The sequence below is a fragment of the Eptesicus fuscus genome, chromosome 15 (assembly GCF_027574615.1).
Source record: "Eptesicus fuscus isolate TK198812 chromosome 15, DD_ASM_mEF_20220401, whole genome shotgun sequence".
Classification (NCBI taxonomy): domain Eukaryota; kingdom Metazoa; phylum Chordata; class Mammalia; order Chiroptera; family Vespertilionidae; genus Eptesicus; species Eptesicus fuscus.
The window spans coordinates 57,321,657-57,346,141 of NC_072487.1; the positions used below are offsets into that span (position 1 = coordinate 57,321,657).

Here is a 24,485-nt window from a genome sequence, read left to right on the forward strand (position 1 = left end):
TCCGAAGTACAGAGATGCCCTAACTCGTGTAGGTTTAACATTTACTAGTATGTTTAATCTCTACTTGCCTCATCTCTGCACATGAGCATTTTAGTGCTGACCCATCTAAGTATTTCTATCTATAAATTGTACTTAAAAAAAAAAAAAGAATGGTGCATTTTGAACATATGTTTCTCAGGTAAGTCTGAGTTTGGAAAGAGGCAGAAAATCTTTATGTTTGTTACCTTTATTCCATCCTCTCCTTTTTTTCTGCTAAATGCATTGGTTTTCTCCTTTTTCACTCATTTCCTCAGCTATCATTGGCTTTATTATGAATGCCCGGACCTTCTGTAGCTATAGAATACATAATTTTACACCTGTTTTGTGTGCTATAACCTCAACTTGATCCCCATCTCCAGTACCTAGTACTTCCATACATATTTTTTGAATAAGTTAATGAATGAGTCCTCTAAAATCTTGAATACAACTAACTCTTTCTTGCCTTCATGAATATTGTTTTCACTATCAGAAAAAAACAATTTCTCCCATTCTTCATATGGCTAAACTAAATTCCACTCATCCTTCAGTTATCAGTATAAATGTTACTTCCCCCAAAAAAAGTCTTTTTTTATCTCACAAATTTAAATCAAGTATTTAAAAATACTCTCATTGTGTCCAGTAATATGTGTAAGAATACATTTATTTTGTGATTATTAACTAAATGTTTGTCTCTTCTAAGTTCCACAAGAACAGAGATGAGGTCTGTTTTGTTCATTGCTATATCCTCAGTACCTAGAACATAGTAGGCACTCAATTAACTGTTTGTTGAATGAGTAAATACATTTATTTTCTTTTTAGAATATGTCCTAAGAAGTGAATTACTGGGTCTGAGGGTCTGAATAGTTTAAGATTATTAATGCATATTTTTTAATGGCTTCCCATGTAAGCTGTTCCATTTACATTCCCACCAACAATGGGAATAAGGGCTTATTGAATAACGATTGCTTTACCTTTGCTAGTAGCATTACTAGTTTTTATTTTTAACTAATTTGATCAACCAAAAAATGTTTCTTTTGTGTGTCTTTGATTATTCATGAGTGTGAACCTTTTTTCCCTCATGTGTTTGTTAGCGTCTCATGAAGACTTGTGCTAGCATATTCCTTCCTGGTCTTACCTCTAGTCTTCCCCATCCTTTATACTGTGATAAGAGTAAGTTCTTTAAAACACCTGATTGTCATTGCCCTGCTAGTGTTGTTGCCTATAGCATCAAAAAAACGAGCCCACTCAGCTCCTGCCACTCTAGGCCTCCCATGATTCAGACCCTTCTCTCACTGTTCCCCAGTGTAGTAGTGTTGATATTCAGTTGACTCTGCCTCTGTGTTGTTTCCCCTACCTCTCTGCCAATGAATTCTGGAAAGACATAAGGTGGGTTTCATAACTAGTCTCTTTATGAAATATTTCAAAGTTAACTTTATCTGTCGTGATCTTACCTTTATTACCTGAACTTCCCTGTTTCACATTTGTTTTTCTGTTGCCTCTAAGTTGTTCTCTAATTATATTCTATGTTTCCACCTGTATTAATTATCAGTAGCGAGGTAACACTATTACCATAAACGTAGTGGCTTAAAATGGGATGCAGACACATTACTATCTCACCATTTCTGTGGCCAGGGGTCCAGACATGGCTAAAGTGGATCTCCTGCTTCAGAGTCTCTCCCAGGCTGTAGTCACGGTGTGAGTCAGGGCTGGGCTCTGCTGGGAAAGCTCCCCTTCCAGGAAAGTTCCCCTTTGTGGTTGTTGGCAGCACAGCCCTCGGGGGTGGTTGTACTGAGAGCCTTAGCTATTTCCTGGCTGTCAGCTAGAGGACTCCCTGGCTGCGCGCTGGGTGGGCCTCCCCATGGGGCCTAAACCACTCCCTATAGCGGCTCACTTCAAAGCCAACCAGGGAGAGCATCCACAGAGAGTCTGCTGGCAAAGTGGAAGTTACAAACTTATATAATGTGTTTATAGAAGTGACATCCCATTCCCTTTGCCATATTCTACTATTTAGAAGCAAGTCACAGGTCCCACCCAAAGTCATGTCTTTTATACACGAGGGCATAAATTCTAGGACGTAGGGATAATTGGGGCATTTATCCCTAATTATCTGCCACAGTGCCCAACTCAGTCTCCCTGGACACCCTGTTTTATATAACTCGCGGGTTCGAGCACTCGAAAGTTACTTCAGAAGGGCTTAGTGAATGGCAATAAATAGGAAGGAGGAAAGTCAGGAGGGACGGGGAAAGGAACGCCTTTGACTTGTTCTATCAGAAAATTTAAGATGCCAAGATGACGATAAGAATCCTATTAATAGTAAAGAAAAGGCAGTATTTTATTTTCTTACTTTAATTTTAATGTGCTCTTTTTCGCCAAATAATATTTTTGACCTGATAATTTGTTCCCTATAGTAATAAGGATATAGAGCAGGGGTCCTCAAACTTTTTAAACAGGGGGCCAGTTCACTGTCCTCAGACCGTTGGAGGGCCGGACTATAGTTTAAAAAAAAACTATGAACAAATTCCTATGCACACTGCACATATCTTATTTTGAAGTAAAAAAACAAAACGGCAAAAACACCCGCATGTGGCCCTGCGGGCCGTAGTTTGAGGACGCCTGATATAGAGGAAAATGGCAGATAATATTTTATGAGAAACAGGAAGGCCCTGTCTTCATAGATTATGTTCCCAAAGTTGATTTTTAAATTGGTTGCTTAAAATGTATAGAACTTTTCTGCATAGAAACAATGCTTTACATAAGGTTCTGAGAATGGCTCAATTTAAAAAAGCTCATTTATCTTAGAGCCATAAAGTGCCAGAGATGAAAGGGACCTTTAAGCTTGCCTAGCGTGTAGCCTCCTTAAAACATCCTATCAAATATTTGTGAGAGCCAGCCACAGCCTGGAGGAGAAAATGACTTGTTTTGTAGCTCAGCTATGGTGATTAGTGGTAATGGTACCACATGGCATGAGTATGGCTTACAACCAGTGTTTTTTTGGTCTTGGGGAGTGGGGTGGTGATAATAATATATTTTGAACTCAGGTTGACAGTTCCAAAAACACCTCTTCTGCCACATTCTAGATTGCCTACAATTTTCCAAACCATAAAGCTAGCCTTAAAGTGTAGGTATCAACTTTTAGACATACAATGATGATGAAGATGATAATTATAGTAATTATAGTAATTGCTCCCAGACAGGAAGCCTTCTCCCCCCCATCTTCCATACCAGTTTGGTGTAGAATTATGTCCATTGACATGGAATCCTATATAATTAAAGCCTAATATGCTAAGTGTCCGGTCGTCCATTCAACCAATCAAAGCGTAATATGCTAATGATATTCTAAGGCTGCTCAACCACTCACTATGACGTGCACTGACCACCAGGGGGCCGACAGTCAACCAGTCAACCAGTCACTGTGATGTGCACTGACCACCAGGGGGCAGACACTCCTACCGGTAGGTTAGCTTGTTGCTGGGGTCCAGCCGATCAGGACTGAGCGAGACAGGCCAGACACGCTCTGGAGCCCTCCTGTGGTCCCTCCCCAGCTGGCCAACTTCCCGCATCCCTCCCCAGCCCTGGTCGTGCACTGGTGGGGTCCCTCAGCCTGGCCTGTGCCCTCTTGCAATCCAGGCTGAGGGACACCCCCCCCCCCCCCGCAAGTGCACAAATTTCATGCACTGGGCCTCTAGTATCTACATAACATTATTAATAGAAAAATAGGTTAAAAAGCAATATAGATTGTATGATTTTTATTTACATATATAAAAATATACATGTGCATAGATAAGTATAAAATGACTTGTAGCCCTGCGCATGAATCCGTGTGCCAGTAGCTCGCTGCCGCCCTCCTGTAGCTCCCTCCACCCCACCCCACCCCCGCCGCTCCCTTATAGCTTGCTGCCCTGCCCCCTCCTGTAGCTCTCCACCGCCCACTTGTAGCTCACTGCCCCCACCCTCCTGCTGATCCGTGATCCCGTCGTTATGCGTTCGGTCGTTACGCTTCACAGCATAATGATCATTTGCATATTACATCTTTATTATATAGGATAAGAAAATGTCAAGAGTGTGGTTAACTAGTGAATTATGGATGGTTTTAATTTTCTTTTACACTCATTTATTCTTTTAAGTTGTCTGCAATCAGTATATATTGAAGAAAAAGACACCCATAGTCTATGTCCTTGAAGAGGTTGCATTTGAGTGAGGAAGACAAAACACACAGATAAAGCTATGACAATGCAATGTGGGTCAGCCTATGAAAGTGTGGTATAATGAGAGCTGGGTGACTCTAGTTTCCTGGGTTCCTAACAGCAGGCTGGTGGGGAGAGGAACATAAGGCAATTGGGTGGTAACATTGGGACCACCGCTGCATTAGTTTCTACTACTGTTGTAACAAACTTAAGTGGCTTAAAACAACAAAGTTCTGTAAATCAGAATTCTGTGCACAGTATGGCCCAGCTGGTTCCCTTCTCCAGATTTCACAGGTCTGAAATCGAAGTGTTGTTAGGGCTGCCTCCCTTACTAGAGGCTCTGGGGAATGAATCTTCTTCCAGACTTATTTAGGCTGCTGGCAAAATTCAGTTTCCTTGTGGCTGTAGGCCTGAGGTCCCATTTCCTTGCTGACTATCAGTTAGGAGTTGTTCTCAGCTTCTAGACACAGCCTATATATTGTGTAGCTATATTCTGTGGGTTGTCATAGTCTGCCTCCTTCAGGGACAGTGGGTTAAATCCTTATGCTTCAATCTCTCTGACCTCCTCTTCTTCACAGTAGCACCTTGGTTCTCAATTGTCCTTGTGGGTTGAAAAATCTCTTAGCCAGTGATGGGTGGAGGGGGGCCGGGAATTCGGGGACACTGTCATTTTAAGTAGGGCCTTAGTGCTCCATTTGGGTGGGTTCAGAGAAGAGCTTGCATTCTAGCAGGGGAAAATCAAATAAAGTACGTCTCTGGAAGGGGGGCACACACAGTGATGATGGAGGAAACCTGGTGAATGAATGGTCCAGAGGGTTCTTGAGTAGTGGCTTCAAGGGCCCATCTCTAGTGGTGATGGAATTTGAGTTAGAGCACCAAGCTTAGTTCTTGTTGGCTGAAGAGCATGAGCTGAGGCTACAGGTTGGAGTTCTATAGACCAGGCTAAAGCCCGGTGAAGAATGGCAAAAACAGGAAGGAGTCCCGACTCTGTCTTGTGGAGTTGCAGAGGTTTAGGAGGGAGGTGAGGTAGTGCCTTTATTCACTGTGTTAACCTTTTGCACTCGGATGTCGAGTGTGACTCGACACAGTTAGCATCCGTAGCAGCTCGAGAAAAAAGCAAGCGAGTGCAAAGTGTTAATACCTGAGATTTGCAGAATGTTTGGAGTATTCTTCAGAGCAGCCCGGTAGATCACTTGCTCATTCCCACACTCAGGGATAAGTCTGAACAAACGGAGACACTCTAAGCCTTGGACAGTTCTGGCTTTGCTTTGAGGGAATGTGCTCTCCCCTCTGCCTCCTGTTAAATAACTCTGATTTCAGCATTAACTTACTTCCTCACCTAGTTTGGCTCAACATGAAATAGAGCAGCCTGTGTCGATACTTCACTTGAACTTGCATTTGTGGGCTCATTTCTCCACAAATTTATAAGCATTTAGAAACAGCAGCATTTATGAAGTTCTAAATGAAAACTTCCCGTATTTATTCAATTTTTCTTAAACTTTTATTTTTCTCTCATGTCAAATTTTAGAAGTTGTAAAAATGAGAGCTAAATGTTCAGAAGGTGAATTTATGGAGGCATATTTGGAATATATTTTTTTTCATTTTGTAACCACACTACTCTTTAGCCTAACATTTTTTTTAACTCTTTACAAAGGTAATATCTGTATTACAAGTGTAATTCTGCCTCTAGAATAATACTTGCTAAGGATGATACTGCTAGCAATTTGAAAGAAGAGATCCAATTGCATACCTTAGAAATTGCAGAAGTTGAAAGTCGAAATGTTTAGCAGATTCTAAATAGGGAGGTAAAAGCTACTTAACAGAATTAGATGACATGCGTGTGCGTACCAAAGCAAGAATGGGGTGGTTGGTTTTTCTCTGTGTTACCTGCCTGGGTGTGTATACTAGTCATATCTAAGGTAAACAGCTCAAACCAGAGTCTCACTACTAGGTTTGGTTCCAGGTTAACCAGGCAACTGTGAAGATTCTAAAAAGCTTTCATCAGTAGAAATGAGGTCATAGATTTAGATAATTATTAACTACTTCAACTATGAATTTTTATAGTCACCAGTTTACCACCTATTTATGTTTAACTGGATATGAGAGTTGAGGGCAACTGAGAAATTAGAGTGTTGTGCATAGCCCACACATAGCCAGTCTCACTTCTGACACCAAATAAGTTCAGGGGTCCACAAGACAACCCACAGGTTCTATTATTGCCAGAAAGCCTCTCAGAACTCACTGAAATCTCTTATACTCACAGTTACAGCTTATCACTGGGAAAGGCTACAGATTAAAATCAGTCAATGAAAGAAATACACAGGGCAGAGCTTAGTTGCTCTTCCCCAGAGAGTAGTCAGGACATGTTCCCTTCCTGGCATTGATGTGTGACAAGTACACATGGTGTACTGCCACCTAGTAAGCTCACCCAAACTTCAGTGTTCGGAATTTTTGTTGGGGCTCCATTACTCAGGCATAGTTCATTGCCCACTAGCTGGTTCAGTTTTCAGCTCCTCACACCATGATCCAGAACTCCCAGTCTACATGACATTGCTGATCTAAAATTGGTCAACCCACTTCCTGCATTAACCCACTTCCTGCGTTCTATCTGGTGTGGCCTGCCTCCCCCACCCCCCCCACCCCAGCCCACCCCCGCCCCCACTCCCTTCCCCCAAATCACATTGTTAGGCTCTCTGCTATGACCTGGAGGCTGGGAACCCAAGATCAAGGCCCCAGGCAAATAAAGACTGCTGGAAGGTTTAGAGATTAACTCCCAGAAGCCCAGGGCAAAGTCCAGACCTCTTGTCTAAGCAGTTTTAAACTCTTTACTGCACACTGGGACTCCTTAGATTAAGTTGGATTTTATAAAGTATATTTTTTAAATGAAACTTAAAATATTTTATCTTAATACTTTTATTAAGGTATAATTTACCTATAATAATTTACCGATTATAAGTGTACAGTTTGAGTTTTGGTAACTGTATGCAGTCGTATACCCTCCACCACAATCCACACTTCTGCTGTTGTCCTTAAGAAAATTATCTCAGGCCCCTTTGTTGTCAATCCTTGCCTGGCTCTGTCCCTAAGCAACCACTGATCTGCTCTCGGTCAGGATAGTTTTGCCTTCTCTAGAATTTCATTACATGGAATCATATAGTACAGAGTGGTTTTACATAGGATTTTTTAAGCACAGCATAATAGTGTTATTGAGATTCATCCATGTTGTTTAATATATCGGTAGTTTGTTCTTTTTTAATAACTGAGTAGTATTCTATCATGGGTATACCACATTTTGTTTATCTGTTCACTGTTTTTTGGATAGTTGGGTTATTTCCACATTTAAAATTATTTTTTTTCTATTGTGAATAACACTGCTTTGAAATTTTGTGTATATGATGTTGTATGGATATTTCATTACTGTTAGGCAGATCCCTAGGCTTGGGATTGCTTGAGTCACATGGTGAGGGCATGTTTAACTTTATAAGAAATTGCCAAACTGTTTTCCAAAGGGGTTGTACCATTTTGCATTGCCACTAGGAAAGGAGGGGCGTTATAGTTGCTGCATCCCCTCACTAACATTTTGCATTGTCAGTCTTTTTAATTGTAACTGTTTTAATGTGTGTATAGTGGTATCTCATTGTGGTTTTAAATCGCATGTTTCTAATGACCAATGATGTGGAACATCTTTTGACAAGCAGAATATTTTTATTTTGATAGTCTAATTTATCCATTAGATACATTTAAAACCAATCACACAAAAATGTGTCTTTTTCATAGTTTATGCTTTTCATGTTCAAGCTAAGAAATTACTGATGTATCCCAAAGTCTCAAAGGTATTTTTTCTGTGCTATCTTCTAGAAAATTTTTTATGTAGCTCTTATATTTATGTCTATGATCCATTATGATTTCATGTTTGCATATGGTGTGAAGAGGTCGAGGTTTATCTTTTCCTTCCATACAAAAATCTACTTTTCCATAATCTTTTATTGAATAGACTATCTTCTCCATTGAATTACCTTGGCACCATTGTCAAAGTAGATTTTAAGTCTGAAGCCATGAAAGAAAGCTGATGGAATTTCTATTCATGGCTAAAACAGTCTATCTAAAATTAAACAAAACAAGAATATCACATTTTTTATTGTGGATTGTTGTAAATAACTAGCTGCAACAAATCATATAAAAGAGATAAATTGAATGTGTCTAGGTCAATAGAGAGAAAAATAATGCTATTAACCAATTACAAGGGACTATAACCTGCATGTTTAGATTGAACAAAAATGTATCTTGAAATGAGATGCTTAAATCATGTGTTATAAAGCATACGCCTAACTGAATTTAGTCATTTATCAGTAGACAAAATATGAAAAAGATAATACTTGTTTTATTAAAAACTAAAACCTGACAAAAATATGGGGTCAAATACAGAGAATTATAATATTTTAATAGAAAAGAAAACTAATAAGAGATAGATATATAATCTACTCCTTGCTGAGTAGTCTTAATAGAATAAAGATGACAACACTAACAAAGTTAATTTATGGATTTAATACAATAACAGTTAAGATCCCAATAGGATGTTGAATTGAACTTGATTGATAGTATAAATCACAGAGTAAAGGAGCAGCCAAGAACTTTAGGGGGGAAACCTTTTTAAAAATTACTCTTGTTCATAGAATAATTTGAGAGCGTTAGAATTAGATGAATATATTATAAAATAATTAAACAAGGGATAAAAGATCAGGAGCCATGCCAGGAAGTAGAGAAGAGATTAGACTAGAGATCTAGGCTAAGTATAGTTTCTGAAGTTGAACACCAAATTAACTGTAAACTTTCTGTCATTGATGGTAGAAAGGGAAACTGGATTCCACCAGGGGTTGCAAATCCAAAGGCCTTTAGGCAGATACTGTAAATCACTTATGTGGACTGGAAACGAGACAAATGTTGGGTACTTTGGGCTTTATATGTGTGTGCCCCATAAAAGGAGATAGCTGCTACTCAGCTGTAGCTGATTTTTGGCATGTGGGTTGATGGGCCCAGTGATGCTAATTTTTCAAAAGAAGCTAGGAGCAATCTATTGGCAGAGGGAGAGTAGGGGTACACACAACCTATTGTCTTTGTTTGGGCTGCTTATAGCCAACAGAAACTTATCTCTCTTGGTTCTGGAGGCTGGGAACCCAAGATCAAGGCAGCAGCATGATCACATTCTCATGAGGGTCCTCTTTCTGGTTCATACTGGCACCTTTCACTGTGCCCTCACATGGTGGAAGGGGATGGGATCTCTCTGGAACCTCTTTTATGTGGCACTAAACCCATTCACGAGCACTCCACAGTCATGGCCAAATAATCGCCCAAAGGCCCTTAAAACCATCATCTTTGGAAACTATAATTCAACATGAATTTGCGTGTGGGGACACATTCAGACCATAACACCTTTGGATCTTCTGGTTTTAAAATACTGGCAGTTAGTGTACTGGCCATACAAACCATGTAGGGGCGTGGGATTACTTGGTAAGGGTCATGTATCTATAGTTGTCATTGTCTAATTAATGATTGTGTAGAGGGAGCAAAAGGAGTGGGGTTTTGTTTGTGTGTGTGTTGTTGTTTTATTACTCCTCACTGGAGGATATTTTTTCCATTGATTTTTAGAGAGAGTAGAAAGGAGGGAGAGAGGGAGGAGTACAGAAAGAGAGAGAAAAACATGTAAGAGAGACACATTGATTGGTTACCTCCCGCATGTGCCCCACGTGGGGCCAGGGATCAAACCTGCAACCCAGGTATGTGCCCTTGACCAGAAATCGAACCAGTGACCCTTCAGTCTAAGGGCTGATGCTCTAACCACTGAACACACTGGCCAGGGCAAGGAGTTTTGCATTTAATACCGAAACTATTCCAAAGTATATTATTAACAGGACTACCTGAATGTAGATTAATTACAGTGATGGAAACAAAATAGAAATATCAGAAATAAACTGATAGTTTAATGTATCTACACTAATAAAAGAGAAAGATGCAAATTGACCGTACCTTCACAACGCCCACCAGCCAATCAGGAGTGAGTATGCAAATTATCCCAACAAAGATGGCTGGTTGATTTGCATACATATTATGACGATGCAGGCATTTTGCACCGCCCCAGCCGCTCCGGGCCTCTGAGCAGCGTGGGAAGGCGGGAAGGTAGAAAGGCGGCTCTGGGTCGGAGCAAAAGCAGAAAGGCAGCTCTGGGCCAGAGTGAAGGCGGTGCTGGCAGCCAGGGGAAGGAAGGCTCATTCTTGCACGAATCTTCGTGCATCGGGCCTCTAGTTGATTAATAAAGTAAAATAAAAACTGAAAGTAGTTGATGTTTAATAAAAGACATTGTTGAATGACAATATGAAGAAAACTACATATACATCTAATTTAATCTCAAGTCATGCAAAATAAATTCCAGATGAGTTAGATATTTTAAAGCAAACATACAGTACTTACCTTTGTTGTGGAGAGGAGATCATTTATACATTGTTGAAGCAATAAGATATAAAGTAGTACCAAAGTGACCATGTTTGATCAAAAAGTTTGATTCTCTGGCCGAAACCGGTTTGGCTCAGTGGATAGAGCGTCGGCCTGCGGACTCAAGGGTCCCAGGTCAAGGGCATGTACCCTGGTTGCGGGCACATCCCCAGTAGGGGGTGTGCAAGAGGCAGCTGATCGATGTTTCTCTCTCATCAATGTTTCTAACTCTCTATCCCTCTCTCTTCTTCTCTGTAAAAAATCAATAAAATATATATATATATTATATAAAGTTTGATTCTCTGATATAAAGATAAAAGCAACACAGTGGGAATAGTATTTGTAGTTTTTCTATGATGGTAAGATTTTTCATGTAATTGGAGATAGGTCTATAAAGGTAGATTCAGTAGACAGATAACCAATGATGATATACACTGGAGAAAGTCACAATAATATGTTTGGCCTAAAGATCTTCATTTGTAAAATGAGGATAATAGTAGTACTTACTTGCTAGGGTGTTTTGAAGAATTAATATGATAAATGATGCATACTCCTTAACTCATTGCCTGGAACCATAAATGTTAACTGCTATTTATTATAATCCTCTTCATTATCGCCATCTTCCAAAATAAGTTTCAAAGCTACATGTCAAAGCTTCTTCCCTTTTTTTAACCCAGATGGGCAGACTCAGCTATTTTAACCACCTCTGAATTCATGCAGTTTACAAAGCACTTTCACATATTCTGTTTCATTGATTTTCATGCCAGCCCTGGGAACTGTTTGAGTTTCTTCTCAGTGGGGGCATTCAGGATTCACTCTTCCAAAGTCACAGCTTGGTCTTTGTCATCACCCTTAACTGCTCCACCTATAAAATCAATTCACACTAATTACTGAAGAATCTCCCCATTCTGACCACAGCCTTCTCTCCTCCCAGCTTACATGTTCTGTGCCCACTGGAGCCATTCTTTTACCTCTAGTCCAAATCATCAGAAGGGAAAAGAGAGAGAGAAATGTCCCCTTTCTGTTCCTCAAACACTCCAGCACAATCTCACATTGGGGACATTGCCCTTCTCTCTGCAACCTGGGCATGTGCCCTAATGGGGAATCGAACCATGACCTCCTGGTCTTAGATCGACACTCAACCACTGAGCCACGAAGTCAGCATTTCTTAGTAGAGATTCAGTAGCCTCCTGAGCAATCTCCCTACTTTCTTGCTCACTTTTAATTCAGACTCCCCATTGCAGCTGGTGGACTTTCAGTGGCTTCCCAGAGTCTTTAGGATGAACTGCAAACATTCTAACATCTTTAATACCATTTTCAGGGCCCCACAAGATCTGGCTCCTGCTTGCCTGCCCAGCCATCTGTGTCTTTCATCACAGTCCATCTCAGCCATCCTGACAGTTTTCCTTTTCTCAGTTATGCTATGCTCTCACTTTGTAAGCCGCTGCATGCTCTCTTCCCGCCCTGCTCCCACCTCCATTCCTCCACACTTTGCAAACTCTTACTCATTCTTTAGGTCCTGGCTTTATTTATTTTTTTAAAATATATTTTATAAATTTTTTACAGAGAGGAGGGGTGAGGGATAGAGAGTTAAAAACATCGATGAGAGAGAAACGTTGATTCAGCTGCCTCCTGCACACTCCCCACTGGGGAATGTGCCCGCAACCAAGGTACATGCCCTTGACCGGAATCAGATCTGGGACCCTTCGGTCCGCAGGCTGACGCTCTATCCCCTGAGCCAAACTGGTTAGGGTAGGTCCTGGCTTTAGATTGGACTCCTATCCTGACTCTCCATTCCTGGGGCCCTTTCGATGCATCCTCTGCTGTCCTCTTTTCTCTACTGTTTCATTTACATGCTGTTTTGTAATTGCCTCTCAACTCTCCAGACTAAATGCTGGGAAGGGAGACACTTGGTGTTGGTCTTATTTATCACGGTATCGCTAGTGCTTATTTAGCCCTGCACCTGGCAGAGATGTTAATACATTTCTGTTGTATGAATGAGAGTATTTCGTTCTACCTAATATATCTTCTTCCTTCCTTTCCCTCCACCCCTGCCTCACTTGGCAAAATCTTACACAATCACCACCCATTTATTAATTCAACAAATAGGAAAGGAGCTTCTTCCTCACCCCAGGCACTATTTTAGGATCTGGGGATATAGTGATGAATTAGGCAGTTAGGGAGCTGGCGTTCTACCTGTGGAGACAGATAATAAACAGATTAAGTAAAATATGCAGTGTGTTAGTGAGCGTAAGCGCCGAGGAGAAACAAACGAAGCAGGAGAGATGGATAAGGCACATCCGAATAGAGAGTGCTGTTGGCATTGTAGATAGGGTGTCTGTGGAAGGCTTCGCTGAGAAGGTGACCTCTGAGTGCCGACTTAAGCAGGTCAGAGAGCTAACAATCGCTGTGCTGCTTATCCGAGAGGGAGTAGTCCAGGCAGAGAGATGGGCAACTCCCCCAAGGTGAGAGTGTGCCCAGAGTGTTTGAGGAACAGAAAGGAGCCGATGGGAGGTCAGAGGGTCGGCATTCTCTGTGTAGAGGTGTCTTAATCTGACCTCTGGGCATCCTCCACAGTTTTAGGTTGTTTTTAGCTGTCAGTGCTATGAGTTTACTGGGAAAGCCCGTGAAAGTTCCTCTTCTTAGAATCAAGGACTCTGGAAGAGACAGCCGTGATACTGAGACTTCAGTGCTTCCTTGCACAGGTCCAAGCGGGGCATGCTTAGGCATTTCTTCAACAACTGCTACCTCTTTCTCAGGATATTTTTGCATTTTCCTCATTAGGATTGGGGAGGCAGTGGGGCATCGCTGCCGTCGAGCTCATGGCTGGCTTCCCACAGCTTGGTCCTCTTCTGTTCTCCGGTCTGTGTTTGTAGTCTTGGCCGTTATGAACAAGGTGCAACTCTCGCAGCCACTTTCGAGAGTTACAGCTTTAAAGACACATTGCTGCTGTCAACTTGTTTCTCTCTAACCCATCGTTTTGTCCCAGGAAGTTGAGGGCCAGCAAAGTTTTAGTTGACTATGTGTTGCAGGCAGTTGGGTTGGGTCATTTTGGGTTGTGCCTGCGTTCGTGTGCCGGCCCCAGAGCTCTGCCTTGTACACCCCTTTGTGGCACAGTTGGGTCCCGCCCGATGGAATGACTGGAATTGCCTTGCAGGCACCCACATGGGAGAAAAGAGGGCTTCTCTGGGCAAAACTCCACTGTGGGTGGTGGACAAGTCCCGGCTCTCTACGGTCTCTATTTAGCAATAGCTGAAGCCTCCATTAAGCTGTTTTCCTTTTGGTATGATTCACTAGCAGCACCATACTCTGTAGAAAGGGGCTATAAATTGTAATTGATATGAGGCAATAATTGGACAAATGATCAGACTCCATTTTTATTCCTCTCTGGGGAAAGCACGTGTCAGGAATCACTAATGCAGAAGACGACGGCGGGATTTTTCAGCCAGCTTCCCCGCGTTAGTGCTTCTCTCCTGATTAGAGAGGAGAGAAGCCAAATTCGGCAGGAGGCGGCCAGCAGACCCCGGATCTGCTTGCCACCTTTTGCTCCAAAGAGCCCTGCCGCAGAGAGTTGCCATGGCAGCAGGAGGCAGTTTAATGGCAGAGGCTCATCTCTGGAGGCGCGCTGCTGGTGCCCTCTCTGGCCTTCAACCCGAGGGGCTGGCTACACCAGGCAGCACCGTGCCATGGCCATTTGAAAGCATGTTGCCTAATGGAATTGAACTGTAAGATCCTCCAGATTCCAAGGACGGCTACCTCTCCCGCCCCCCCCCCCTCCCCCCCCCCCCCGCCCGCCCCGGCTTCTCCTTGGCGCCTAGCCCTTTGATGTCCCGTCCCGTAGCCCACCTTATCAAGTTATTTGCAGTTCCTTGAATAATGCTCTTTCATGTTTCTGTGCTTTTTACACATGCAGTTTCCTCTGTCTGGAGTGCTCCCTTCCCCAGCTGCCTGGAAAATTCCTACTCACTTTCAAAATGTGGCTTAGATACTGCCTCCTCCTCCATGCTTCCCCCGGGACCCCTGACCCCCGTGCAGAATCGCACCCTTTCCTCCACCATCTCAACCTCGCCACGTAGCACAGGATTTTGAAATGACTCTGTATTTTTGTCTTTTCTTCTCTAGACTCTTAAGTTACTTGCATTCCAAAGTTGTGTGTTTTTTATGAATTTCATATCCCCAGGGCCTTGCTCAGGAGTGGCCACCTAGTTAACACTTAAGAGTGTTTGTTGAATGAATGGTTTCTCCTCATTTATTTAGTCCTTATCATGGGCGTGTTGCATACGACAGGAGGACAGCACCGTCGTGTCCAGAAAGGGCTTTGTCTGCTCTGGGGTCCCAGAGGATCGCCCCAGTTTAATCAGCTGACTTGATGGGTCTGTAACTGACACTCCATTACATTCATTCTCACTCTCCAGTGTGAATGGGCATGGCGGTGGTGGGAAGAGCCACACTTGGGAGTCGGTCTCCCCAGGGTTCAAGTCAGTTGCCCAATTTGTATGTCTCAGTTCTCTCTTGTTGAATTAGAATGTGTGAGGGCAGCGCCGAGGTTCCTTGTGGCCCAAAGTAAATTCTTGGTAAATCTTCCTTTCTTTACCTTCGCCCTGAATTCCGGGAAGAAAGTGAAAGCAACATGGAAGTTTCAACTAGTTTCTAGTTTTGAACCTTCTCGTGTATCTTTACCTACATCAGATCATTCAGTGCTATCTCCTTGCTCTGAGCACAGCTTCAAAGGTCACCCCTCTTGTCCCTGTGCCTCTTGTCTCATTTCCTGAGCTGCTGTGAGGTAGTGCCCTTTTGTTCCTCAATCGCCCGGCTTTCATCTTTGGTGTATCTGTCCCTTTGAGTTCGCTGTGTAGATAGACATTTTTAAAGAGATTTACACTGAGTCGCCAGATTATTATGATCTCTGAACGCATAATAATCTGGCCACTCAGTGTATATCCTATATAATAAAAGGCTAATATGCAAATTGTCCCCTCGACCAGGAGTTCAACCAGCAGGCAGGCCGACCAACTGCCCATGTCCCCTCCCCTTGGCCAGGCTGGCCGGACTCCACCCATGCACGAATTCATTCACCTGGCCTCTAAAATACACACACACACACACACACACACACACACACACACACTGAGTGGCCAGATTATTATGCGTTCCGAGATCATAATAATCTGGCCACTCAGTGTATTTTGGAGAGAGAAGCATCGATGTGAGAGAGACACGATTGGTTGCCTCCCATACACGCCCCGAAAGGGGAATGAACCACAACCTAGGTAGGTGCCCTGACCAACTGAGCCACCCAGCCAGGGCTAGATAGATGTTTTATTTAGATATCTCTCCTCTCCTGTCTTTTTGGGGATAACTTAATGTATTTCTAGAATTTCAATTTAAAATAAATTTATCTTTTTTCTCTCCTTTGATAATTCCCAGAAACCACTTTGACTATAATATATATTTTGTTTTTCCTTAGTTTCTTTTTTGTTTGCTTTATTTTATTTTTGTTTTGTTTTGTCTTTTTTCTTTTTTGTTGCAGTGTATATTTACATGCCTTAACTGCCATCCTTTATATTTACCTTACAGTTTACTCCAAGCATTTTTCTTCATTCCCTTAACTTACGTTATTAATAGGTCTAGTAAGAGATTTAGTGAGGATAGCAATGAAAATGTACTCTTAACTCAGTTATCCGTGCCAGTGGGTCTCCCCCCTCAGAGGATGCGGCCAAGGGGCCAAGGTGTGTAATCAGAGTTGCCTGAGATGCTTTTTCAGATTCATATGCCCCATCCCTTTCCCAACCCTGTTCCTGGAGGCAGAATGAAAGTAGGCTGAGAGTTTTAAGAAACTTTTCTAGAATGTTTTACAGCCTCTCACCTGGGGTCTGTCACCCTCTCGGTTGAGAAACACTCATTGTATATTTGTTAGTTATTATAGTCTGGTCTGCCAATGCCATGCTTATTTGAGAGTTGGGTATTAGTTTTATTTCAAGAGAACCAGAAAGCAAGCTCAGGTTGGTCTGACCCCGGTGAGGTATAAGGCTGCTGCCCAGTCACTGGCATATCAGTCAGGGTGATGTGCTTTAAGGTATGAAAGAAGCTGGAAGTATACTGAGGGCACTTTTGGCTTTGGATTGGGGAGAAGCCTGCAGGACAGTCAGACCAGGCATCTGTCCTCGGGAGGCTGAGAGAGCCACTAGCGTTGACCCAGCGGCCAGACCCTGGACGCCTCTGGCTTTCTCTCCTTTCCTCTAGCCTGCTATCCTGCTGTCCCGTGGTTTCTCCAGGTATTTCCAAGGCATCACTTAAAACTGTGCACCTCTCCCCACCCCAGTTCCACTGCCCACCCCCCACCTTCCCATGCAGAAGCGTAAAACGGGATTGTTGTGAGGATAAATGAGTTAATATGTGTAAAGGGTTTAATAAGGTGTCTAGTACATAGTAAGGACTCAACAAATGTTAGCTACCATTATTTTTATTTTTTTGTTAAAATAATAGTATTATTCGTGGTGGTAGTAAATAATCTAAAGGTTTTTATGACACCTTCCTCAAGGACCGGTGTGTTCCCTGGCCAGGGGCTGGCTTTGTGTGGCTCATTGCACGGGGTCCCAGGCATGGGCATGCTCAGTAAGATGCACAGGACGGAGAGGGAGTTAGTAAGGGAGTGAGTGTCTCCACACACAGGTTGGCAGAGTTTTCTCTGTGCTGGTTCATCGTCATCAGCCACAGAAGCAGTCCCACTTCCAAACCACACCTTTCTGCCTGGCTTCTTTCCTTTTTTTCTGTTGAACATGAATGGTATTGGAGTCGTTAACAGGGTTACACAAAAATTATTTATTTTAGTTTCGCGGTTTGTAGCCATGCCTGCACGTGTCGTCCTCCTCCCTCCACTTCCCCACAGCCCCTGTCCACTGCTCCACGGAAGCATGCCAGTCCAGCGTACTCCACCTGCAGGGGTCTCTCTAGTCCCATCCCCCCACACACATACTGTTTTTTCCTATTTAACTTTTTTCTTTATATGTATTGACTTTATATTTTTAATTACATTTATTGGGGTGAATTGGTTAGTAAAATTCTATAGGTTTCAGTTGGTTTTATGTTTTTGCTTTTCAGTTTTCTCACCTATTTCTTACGTTTTGTTATATTGCCTGAATTGAGTCATAGTTTGCATAGCAACGGAGTTTAACAGTGTGGGGAAGGCTATTGGCAGATGCATGATTAACTTTTCGTATGGACCCAATAGAATTGAACCCAGGGTTGGGGGTTCTTTAGCTATAATCTTGCATGAGAGCATTTCTATTTGTGCTCCCTCCCTTGACCCACAATATTAGGCTTTGCTTCTCTCAGTTAAGAAGATTTGGCTCTTACTTTCTCTTTGGGCAAATGATAACATGTGCAATCTTTGTCATCTTTTCTACCTCAAAACATTAAAAAAAAAAACCTGTTTTAATGTAATTTCTGATTAATCTTTCCTTTTCTCAAATATGTACATTTGTACAGTATACAAAAGGGATAACTTACAATTTGGGAATTATTTTGTTTCAATGAAATGGACTATTATACTAAATAATATTTATTATAGTATCAATTCAAAAATAATTTTCATTCTTTCTAGACAATGAGAATTCTAAAAAGTAAAAGAAAATTAAAATTAATGAAAAAAAATTAATGGCTGTTGTTAAAATGTTAGTATATTTTCCTCTAGTCTTCATTCAACTTTATATATTTAATTTTATAATGCATTTTTATAATTATATATTCACTAGAGGCCCATTGCACAAAATTTGTGCACAGCCCAGGGAGGGCGGTGCCCTCAGCCCGGCCTGCACCCTCTCCAACCCAGGACCCCTTGGGGGATGTCTGACTGCTCCTCGCAATTCGGGATCACTGACTCCTAACCGCTCACCTACCTGCCTGATCACCTCTAACCCCTCTGACGACTGCCCGATCTCCCCTAACCACCTCTGCCTGCCTGCCTGATCACCCTAACTGCTCCCCTGCTGGCCTGATCGCTCCTAACTGCCTCTGCCTTGCCCCACACCCGGGACCCAGGATTGCCTCCTCCAGCTGGTTGCAGGCACCTGGGACCTGGGCTTACCTCCCTCTGGCTGGCCGCAGGCACCCAGGACCCAGGCCGGCTTTGCCCGGGACAGCCGCAGCCACAGGGGACCATGGGCGGGCGGTTTCGCCTGGGCCACTGGCGCCCGGGACCATGGGGCAGGCAGCTTGTCCCTCTCCCGGGCTGCAGCCTGGCTGGTCCCCATTCCTCTCTCCCCAGTGTTGAGCGTCTGAGCCATTACAACGTGACGGTGTGACAACCATTTGCATATTATCTCTTTATTATATATAGGATTAGCTAAAGTTTTATATACTCATTTTTATAATTAGACATTTTATATATAATTATATATTCATTAACTAAAGTTTATATATAAACTACAATTCATGTTATATAGCAGTATTGCTATATTCCAGTAATTTTGGGGGGGTACAAGTTTGACCAAAAAATAAAAATAAAACCAATTATTTTTAAAGATGAAAATAGATCATTTCTAAGTATAAAATACACATGACAAATTTTAATTTTGGAAAAACAGATCATGAAAAAGGAGTCCTACAATTACTTTTCATCCCTGCTTTTAATAGTATATTTATAAGCAATTCTTCTTTAAAAAGCTTATCTGTGATTAGATTTGTGAAATGTTCCCGCATCTATGATTAAATTTGTGGAGGAGTATGGAATAGATGTTCTTTGCTTTTAGGCTGAGTCAGATGCGCAGTGAACCAGAATGTATTTTGTGGAAATAGTATCTCAATATTTTTCTCCATGCTGTAGGTATGTGTTCTTTTTGGATCCGTGCAATCTGGACTTGATCAACCGGAAGATCAAGTCTGAAGCACTGTGTGTAGCAGCATGTCCAAGACAAGAGCTGAAAACCCTGAGTGACGTTCAGAAGTTTGCAGAGATGAATGGTGAGACTTTAGGCATCTGAGTCTACACCCCAGTCACTTATTCTCACTTAAATTTTATGTGTTTGCCTTCTAATATAAGTTTGCCTAGTGTTTAAAAATAAAAGTCATAAAAAAAATCGTAAAAAGAAAAAGAGACCTGAAAGTACTATAGAATTTCCTTGATATACAAATGTTATAGTCACCTAGGAGCTTGTTAAAACCAGATTCCTGGGCCCCACCCGGGAAATTCTGACTGAGTAGGTCTTTGGACACTGGAAATTTGTATTTTTAACAAATGTCTCAGGTGATTTTGATGTATCCTAATTGAGTACTTGGGAATTACTAGACTACACCAGGTAAAATTGGGGGGGAGGGGGGGTTTCCTTCCTAAGTAACAGATGTTTATTATAGGAAATTGGAAAAGTTCAGAAAAGAGATAATGAAGTGAAAAACAAAGTTTCACCATTTTCCAGTGTGTTATCGTATATAATTTTGTCTTTTGCCTTTTTAATTTAACATTATGTCTTAACCATTTTTCTAAGAATGAAGTTTTGAGAAACTTTGAGGTCAAACGTATGAGAATTAGCTGTGAAAACAAGCTGTCAATTTCTTTAACTCTGGCTCTGTTCTCTTGATTTTCTAACCTCATCAAAATTCTCTCAGATAATTTTTTTAACCTCTTTTTGTGAAGGGCCACATACTAATAGCCCCCAAAGCCTGTGTTTTTTAACTTGCATGAGGTTTCATGTGTGTATTTTGTGTGTAGGAGTCCTCAGAGCTGCCACAGTCCTGCCCAAATGCATAGTCTAGCTCTAGTTTCTTCGAACAAGGGTTGACTCAGGTATAACTTCTAGCTGGCTGGAGAAACAACCTCGGGACACAGCTATACACACTAGCATGGCTCCACAATCTATCTAATGGGGATGCTAGACGTCTGAGGGCAAAAACTCTACAGACTGGCCGTATTCCTGTCCGCTGCTAAATGCCCGCAGCATTAGGTAGTGGGAAGGGCATGGGATTAATTTGATCTGGATTCTGCTTCTGCCTCTGTCACTGACAGGCTCTGTAATGAGAGACAGAAGGTGTAGCCTCTTTGAGCCTAGATCTCCTCATCTGATAAAGTATGGATTTAAAATAATGCTCCCCCTCCTAAGTTGTTGTGAGGATTAAATGAGATGACACATGAGGAATACTGGACACTTACTTGGTGGGCATTGAATAAAGAGGCATCAACTACTCTTTAAGATCTCATTTTCTCTTCCCACATGATATCCTCAGATGTGTTGATGTGCTGAGTCTGATGCCAGAACTATCAGCCTTGTCATTATCAGGTTTCTTAGGGAGGGATGAGTTATTCTTTAAGGGGTTTTCTAAAATCTTAGACAGTGTGAGCTTATACATAGTGTACTTTGGGAGGTGGTGCCATTGAGTGGTTAGGAGTGTGGGCTCTAGAGGTAGATTATCCAGGTTCATAAATTGGTCCTTCCATTTAAAAGCTGTGAGGCTTGGACAAGTTACTTAATCTCTCCATGCCTCAGTTTCCCCATCTATGAAATAGGAATGATATAGGTACCTGAACTACCTCATAGCGCTGTTATGAAGAGTTAATACATGAAAAATGACTAGAATAGTGCCTGGTAAATAGCATTTTGCTACAATATGGATAAAACTTGAAGACATTATGTTAAGTGACATAAGCCAACTACAAAAGGACAAATACACTGAATGATTCCCCTGGGTAAGACATATACACCTTCATTTTATTATTTTTACCACTGACTTCTGAGCAAGGGATTAACATGAGCTGGAAGTAGAGAGGGACTTGAGGCAGGAAGACTATTACATTCCACTGGTGGAATAATAATAATAATAATAATAATAATATTGCAACAGTAGAATGGTGGTTGCCGGGGCTGTAGGGAGAGAGGAATGAGAAGTTGTTGTGTTATGCATAAAGTGTTTGAATTTTGCAAGAAATGAAGAATTTTGGAGATGGATGGTGGTGATGGTTGCACAACAATGTGAATGTACTTAATACCACTGAACTGTACACTTAAACATGGTTAATACGATAAATTGTTATCATGCGTATTTTACCACAATTAAAATGTTCATGAAAGGGAAAGAATGACAGTTCATTTTAAATGATAATTGTAAACCTTATTTTAAAGTTCAAGATAAAATAACATTTTTCTTACCAGAATGAAAAGATAATATACATCCTTTTCAGGGAATTTTATGTTTCCATGACAACATTTGGGAGTACTTTTTAGCACTTACAACTGTTCATTCATATGAACTCCTATTACCTTTACAAATCATTTAAAAATTTACAAAGGAAAGCTCTTGGCTCCTGTAGTAAGAAATGCATTCATTAGGCAAATAAAATATTTCCTCAATTTTTGTTTCTTTTAGATAAAAAGAGGAGCTGTTTTCTTGGACATTTACGTTTGTGGACCATTCTGTCCAGTATGTCTGACTAGAATAGAAAGTTTGGAAGAAATAGCTGGAAATTAGATTGGTCATGTAATATGCTCTCATATTACAAAGAGTTTGGAAAGCAAGCAGAAGGATTTAGGTGAATATAAAAGTATAAATTCTTGTATGTGTGTTGGGTGGTAAGTGTACAAATGTGCATTTTATTATTATGGTGCATAGTTTATATGTGACATAAATATCACAAATACATAATGCCAGGGATTAAAATAACTTAAAAATTGCTCTAAAAAAGTGAAAGTTGCCAAATACCACAGGGACTGAGAATTAAACTTCTTTGTTTTATCATCTTCCTTCAGTAGTGCATGAGTTTCCTGGGGGCTGGGTCATACTCTCTTCATCTTGGAATATCCCAGCCCTAATATAGGACTTAACATAGTAGCTATTCATAAATGTTTCCCGAAAGAACCACGGGCTGAACTTCCCCCTTCATCTCTGTTGCCACTTACTGATTTCCCATTCTCTCAGCGTACTATATAGCCTTTGCTCAATTCTGTATCCATGTGAGTTGCCACCAGCAGGTAAATTGTTTAGCTTCAATCTAACCAGAATTGCTGTGAAATCAGTTCTTTTTATTCACCTCTTAAATAATTCATCTTATGTATTCATTCATCTCTCTCACACATATTCTCCAAGTGATTATTCGTTCCATTTTTTTCTTTTAAGCCCTCTTGTTTTTCCTCTTTCCTAATCTTATTCCCTACAGAGAAACTGCAACCGGCCGGGGAGAGCTCATTTTCAGCAGAGCATGAATTCCATCAACTTTCGCTCCCTCCAGTTTCCATTGAACAGGTTTCTGTCCTCTTTATTATCATTATTGTTGAAAACTCAAATAATGTGTACATTGTAGGGAGTGGAAATAATCCTTCTCCCGCCGCTGCTAACTTCATCTCAACCCAGCCAGACCATGACAGGTGGCGAAGGGAAGGGAAGATAATGCCTGTTCAGCCGGTTCTCCCCTCCTCTCCCTTCTCTAATTCTGGCCCGACCACCACCTCTGGCCAGTAGACCACCCTTCACTTTACTCCAGGGCCCCATTGTTATCATGGGCATCTAAGGCTGAGTGGATAAATCCTACTTAAGCCCTGTGTTGTGTTTGAGCAGACCACGTATTGGCACCTGCCTTATACCATGCACTGTGCCAGAGGCGTTGCATGTCATTTTAGCCTTTCCACTTGCGATCTGAATTCTAAACAACAGTTTAGAAATGAGAATAACCTGTGGTCAGGTTAGGGTGCTAATATTTTACATGGAATTCCTTATCATCTTTTGCATTATTCCTATCCAACTATTTTATAATGTATGTTTTGTTTTTCTGTAACCTAGTAGTAAACTGGCAGAAACTTTTATTTTCCCTTTGTTTGTGCCCCGTTTATAGCTTGTAAGAAAGCACTCCCACTTAAGAGTGCTTCTTCGATGTTCTGTAGTTTGGGTCCATTTTGAGAGCTTTGTGACCTGCCATTTGGACCACGTTCAGATTTTGAGCAGAGCCATGCAGCTTGGTGCTTTCTTGGTGATCATCGCTTTGCAGTTGAAAATCTTGAAATATTATGTGATCCATTTAGATAAAATTTGTGAATATTAACAATACTTTTGATTATCATTAACTAATCAGTGATAATACAACTTAAACCACAGAGTTAGTATGGATTCTTTTTTTTTTTTTTTTTTTTTTTTTGGTACACTGAAATCAAAAGATTAGAATTGTTATCAGTTATAATGAATGAAATAATCAACCCTACCAACTGATTTGATTGACTCCAAGTCAGAGATCAGCAAGGGAAGCTTGATTGTTAAAAAGTGGGAAAATTAAAAAGGTGAAGGGGTTAAGTAAAAAAAAAAAAAAAAAAATCAGACATAGACAATAGCATGGTGATTACCAGAGGGAAAGGAAGGTAGAAAAGGGCATAGGGGGGATAAATGGTGAAGGAAGGAGACTTGACTTGGGGTGATAAACACACATTACAATATGTAGATGATGTATTGTAGAATTGTACACCTATATAACTTTATTAACCAGTCACCCCAGTAAATTCAATTTTTTAGAAAGTGGGAAAAATTCTTACATTTGATAATGCAATTTAAACTAATTCCTCATTCTACAAATAATTAATTAGTACTTGTTAAGTATGTGCCAAAGAGACAAAAACAAGGTGTAGTCCTCATGTTTAAGGAGATTGCATCACAGTAGACAGTCACACTCCTCTTTGTCCTCCACAGTACATAGGAGTCTTGCACATATATGTCAAAAATTCATTCACTCAGCAAATATTTATTGTGTGCCTAGTATGTGCTACTTAGTGGTTGGCTTGATATCACACCACCAGCTGGTTACTGGGTGCTTCTTAGGTGAGGGAGAGA

General features: G+C 41.3%; 1 protein-coding gene across 5 annotated transcripts in view; it reads left to right on the forward strand.

Annotated features, from left to right (window-relative positions):
- Positions 1–24,485, forward strand: part of SLC44A1 (solute carrier family 44 member 1) — a 152,535-nt gene that overhangs the window by 55,265 nt on the left and 72,785 nt on the right. For all 5 annotated transcript variants that reach the window (XM_054726930.1, XM_054726933.1, XM_054726931.1 and 2 more), the window contains exon 4: positions 19,513–19,649. In XM_054726930.1, coding sequence (XP_054582905.1) covers positions 19,513–19,649 — 137 coding nt within the window. The remainder of the gene's footprint in view (positions 1–19,512; positions 19,650–24,485) is intronic.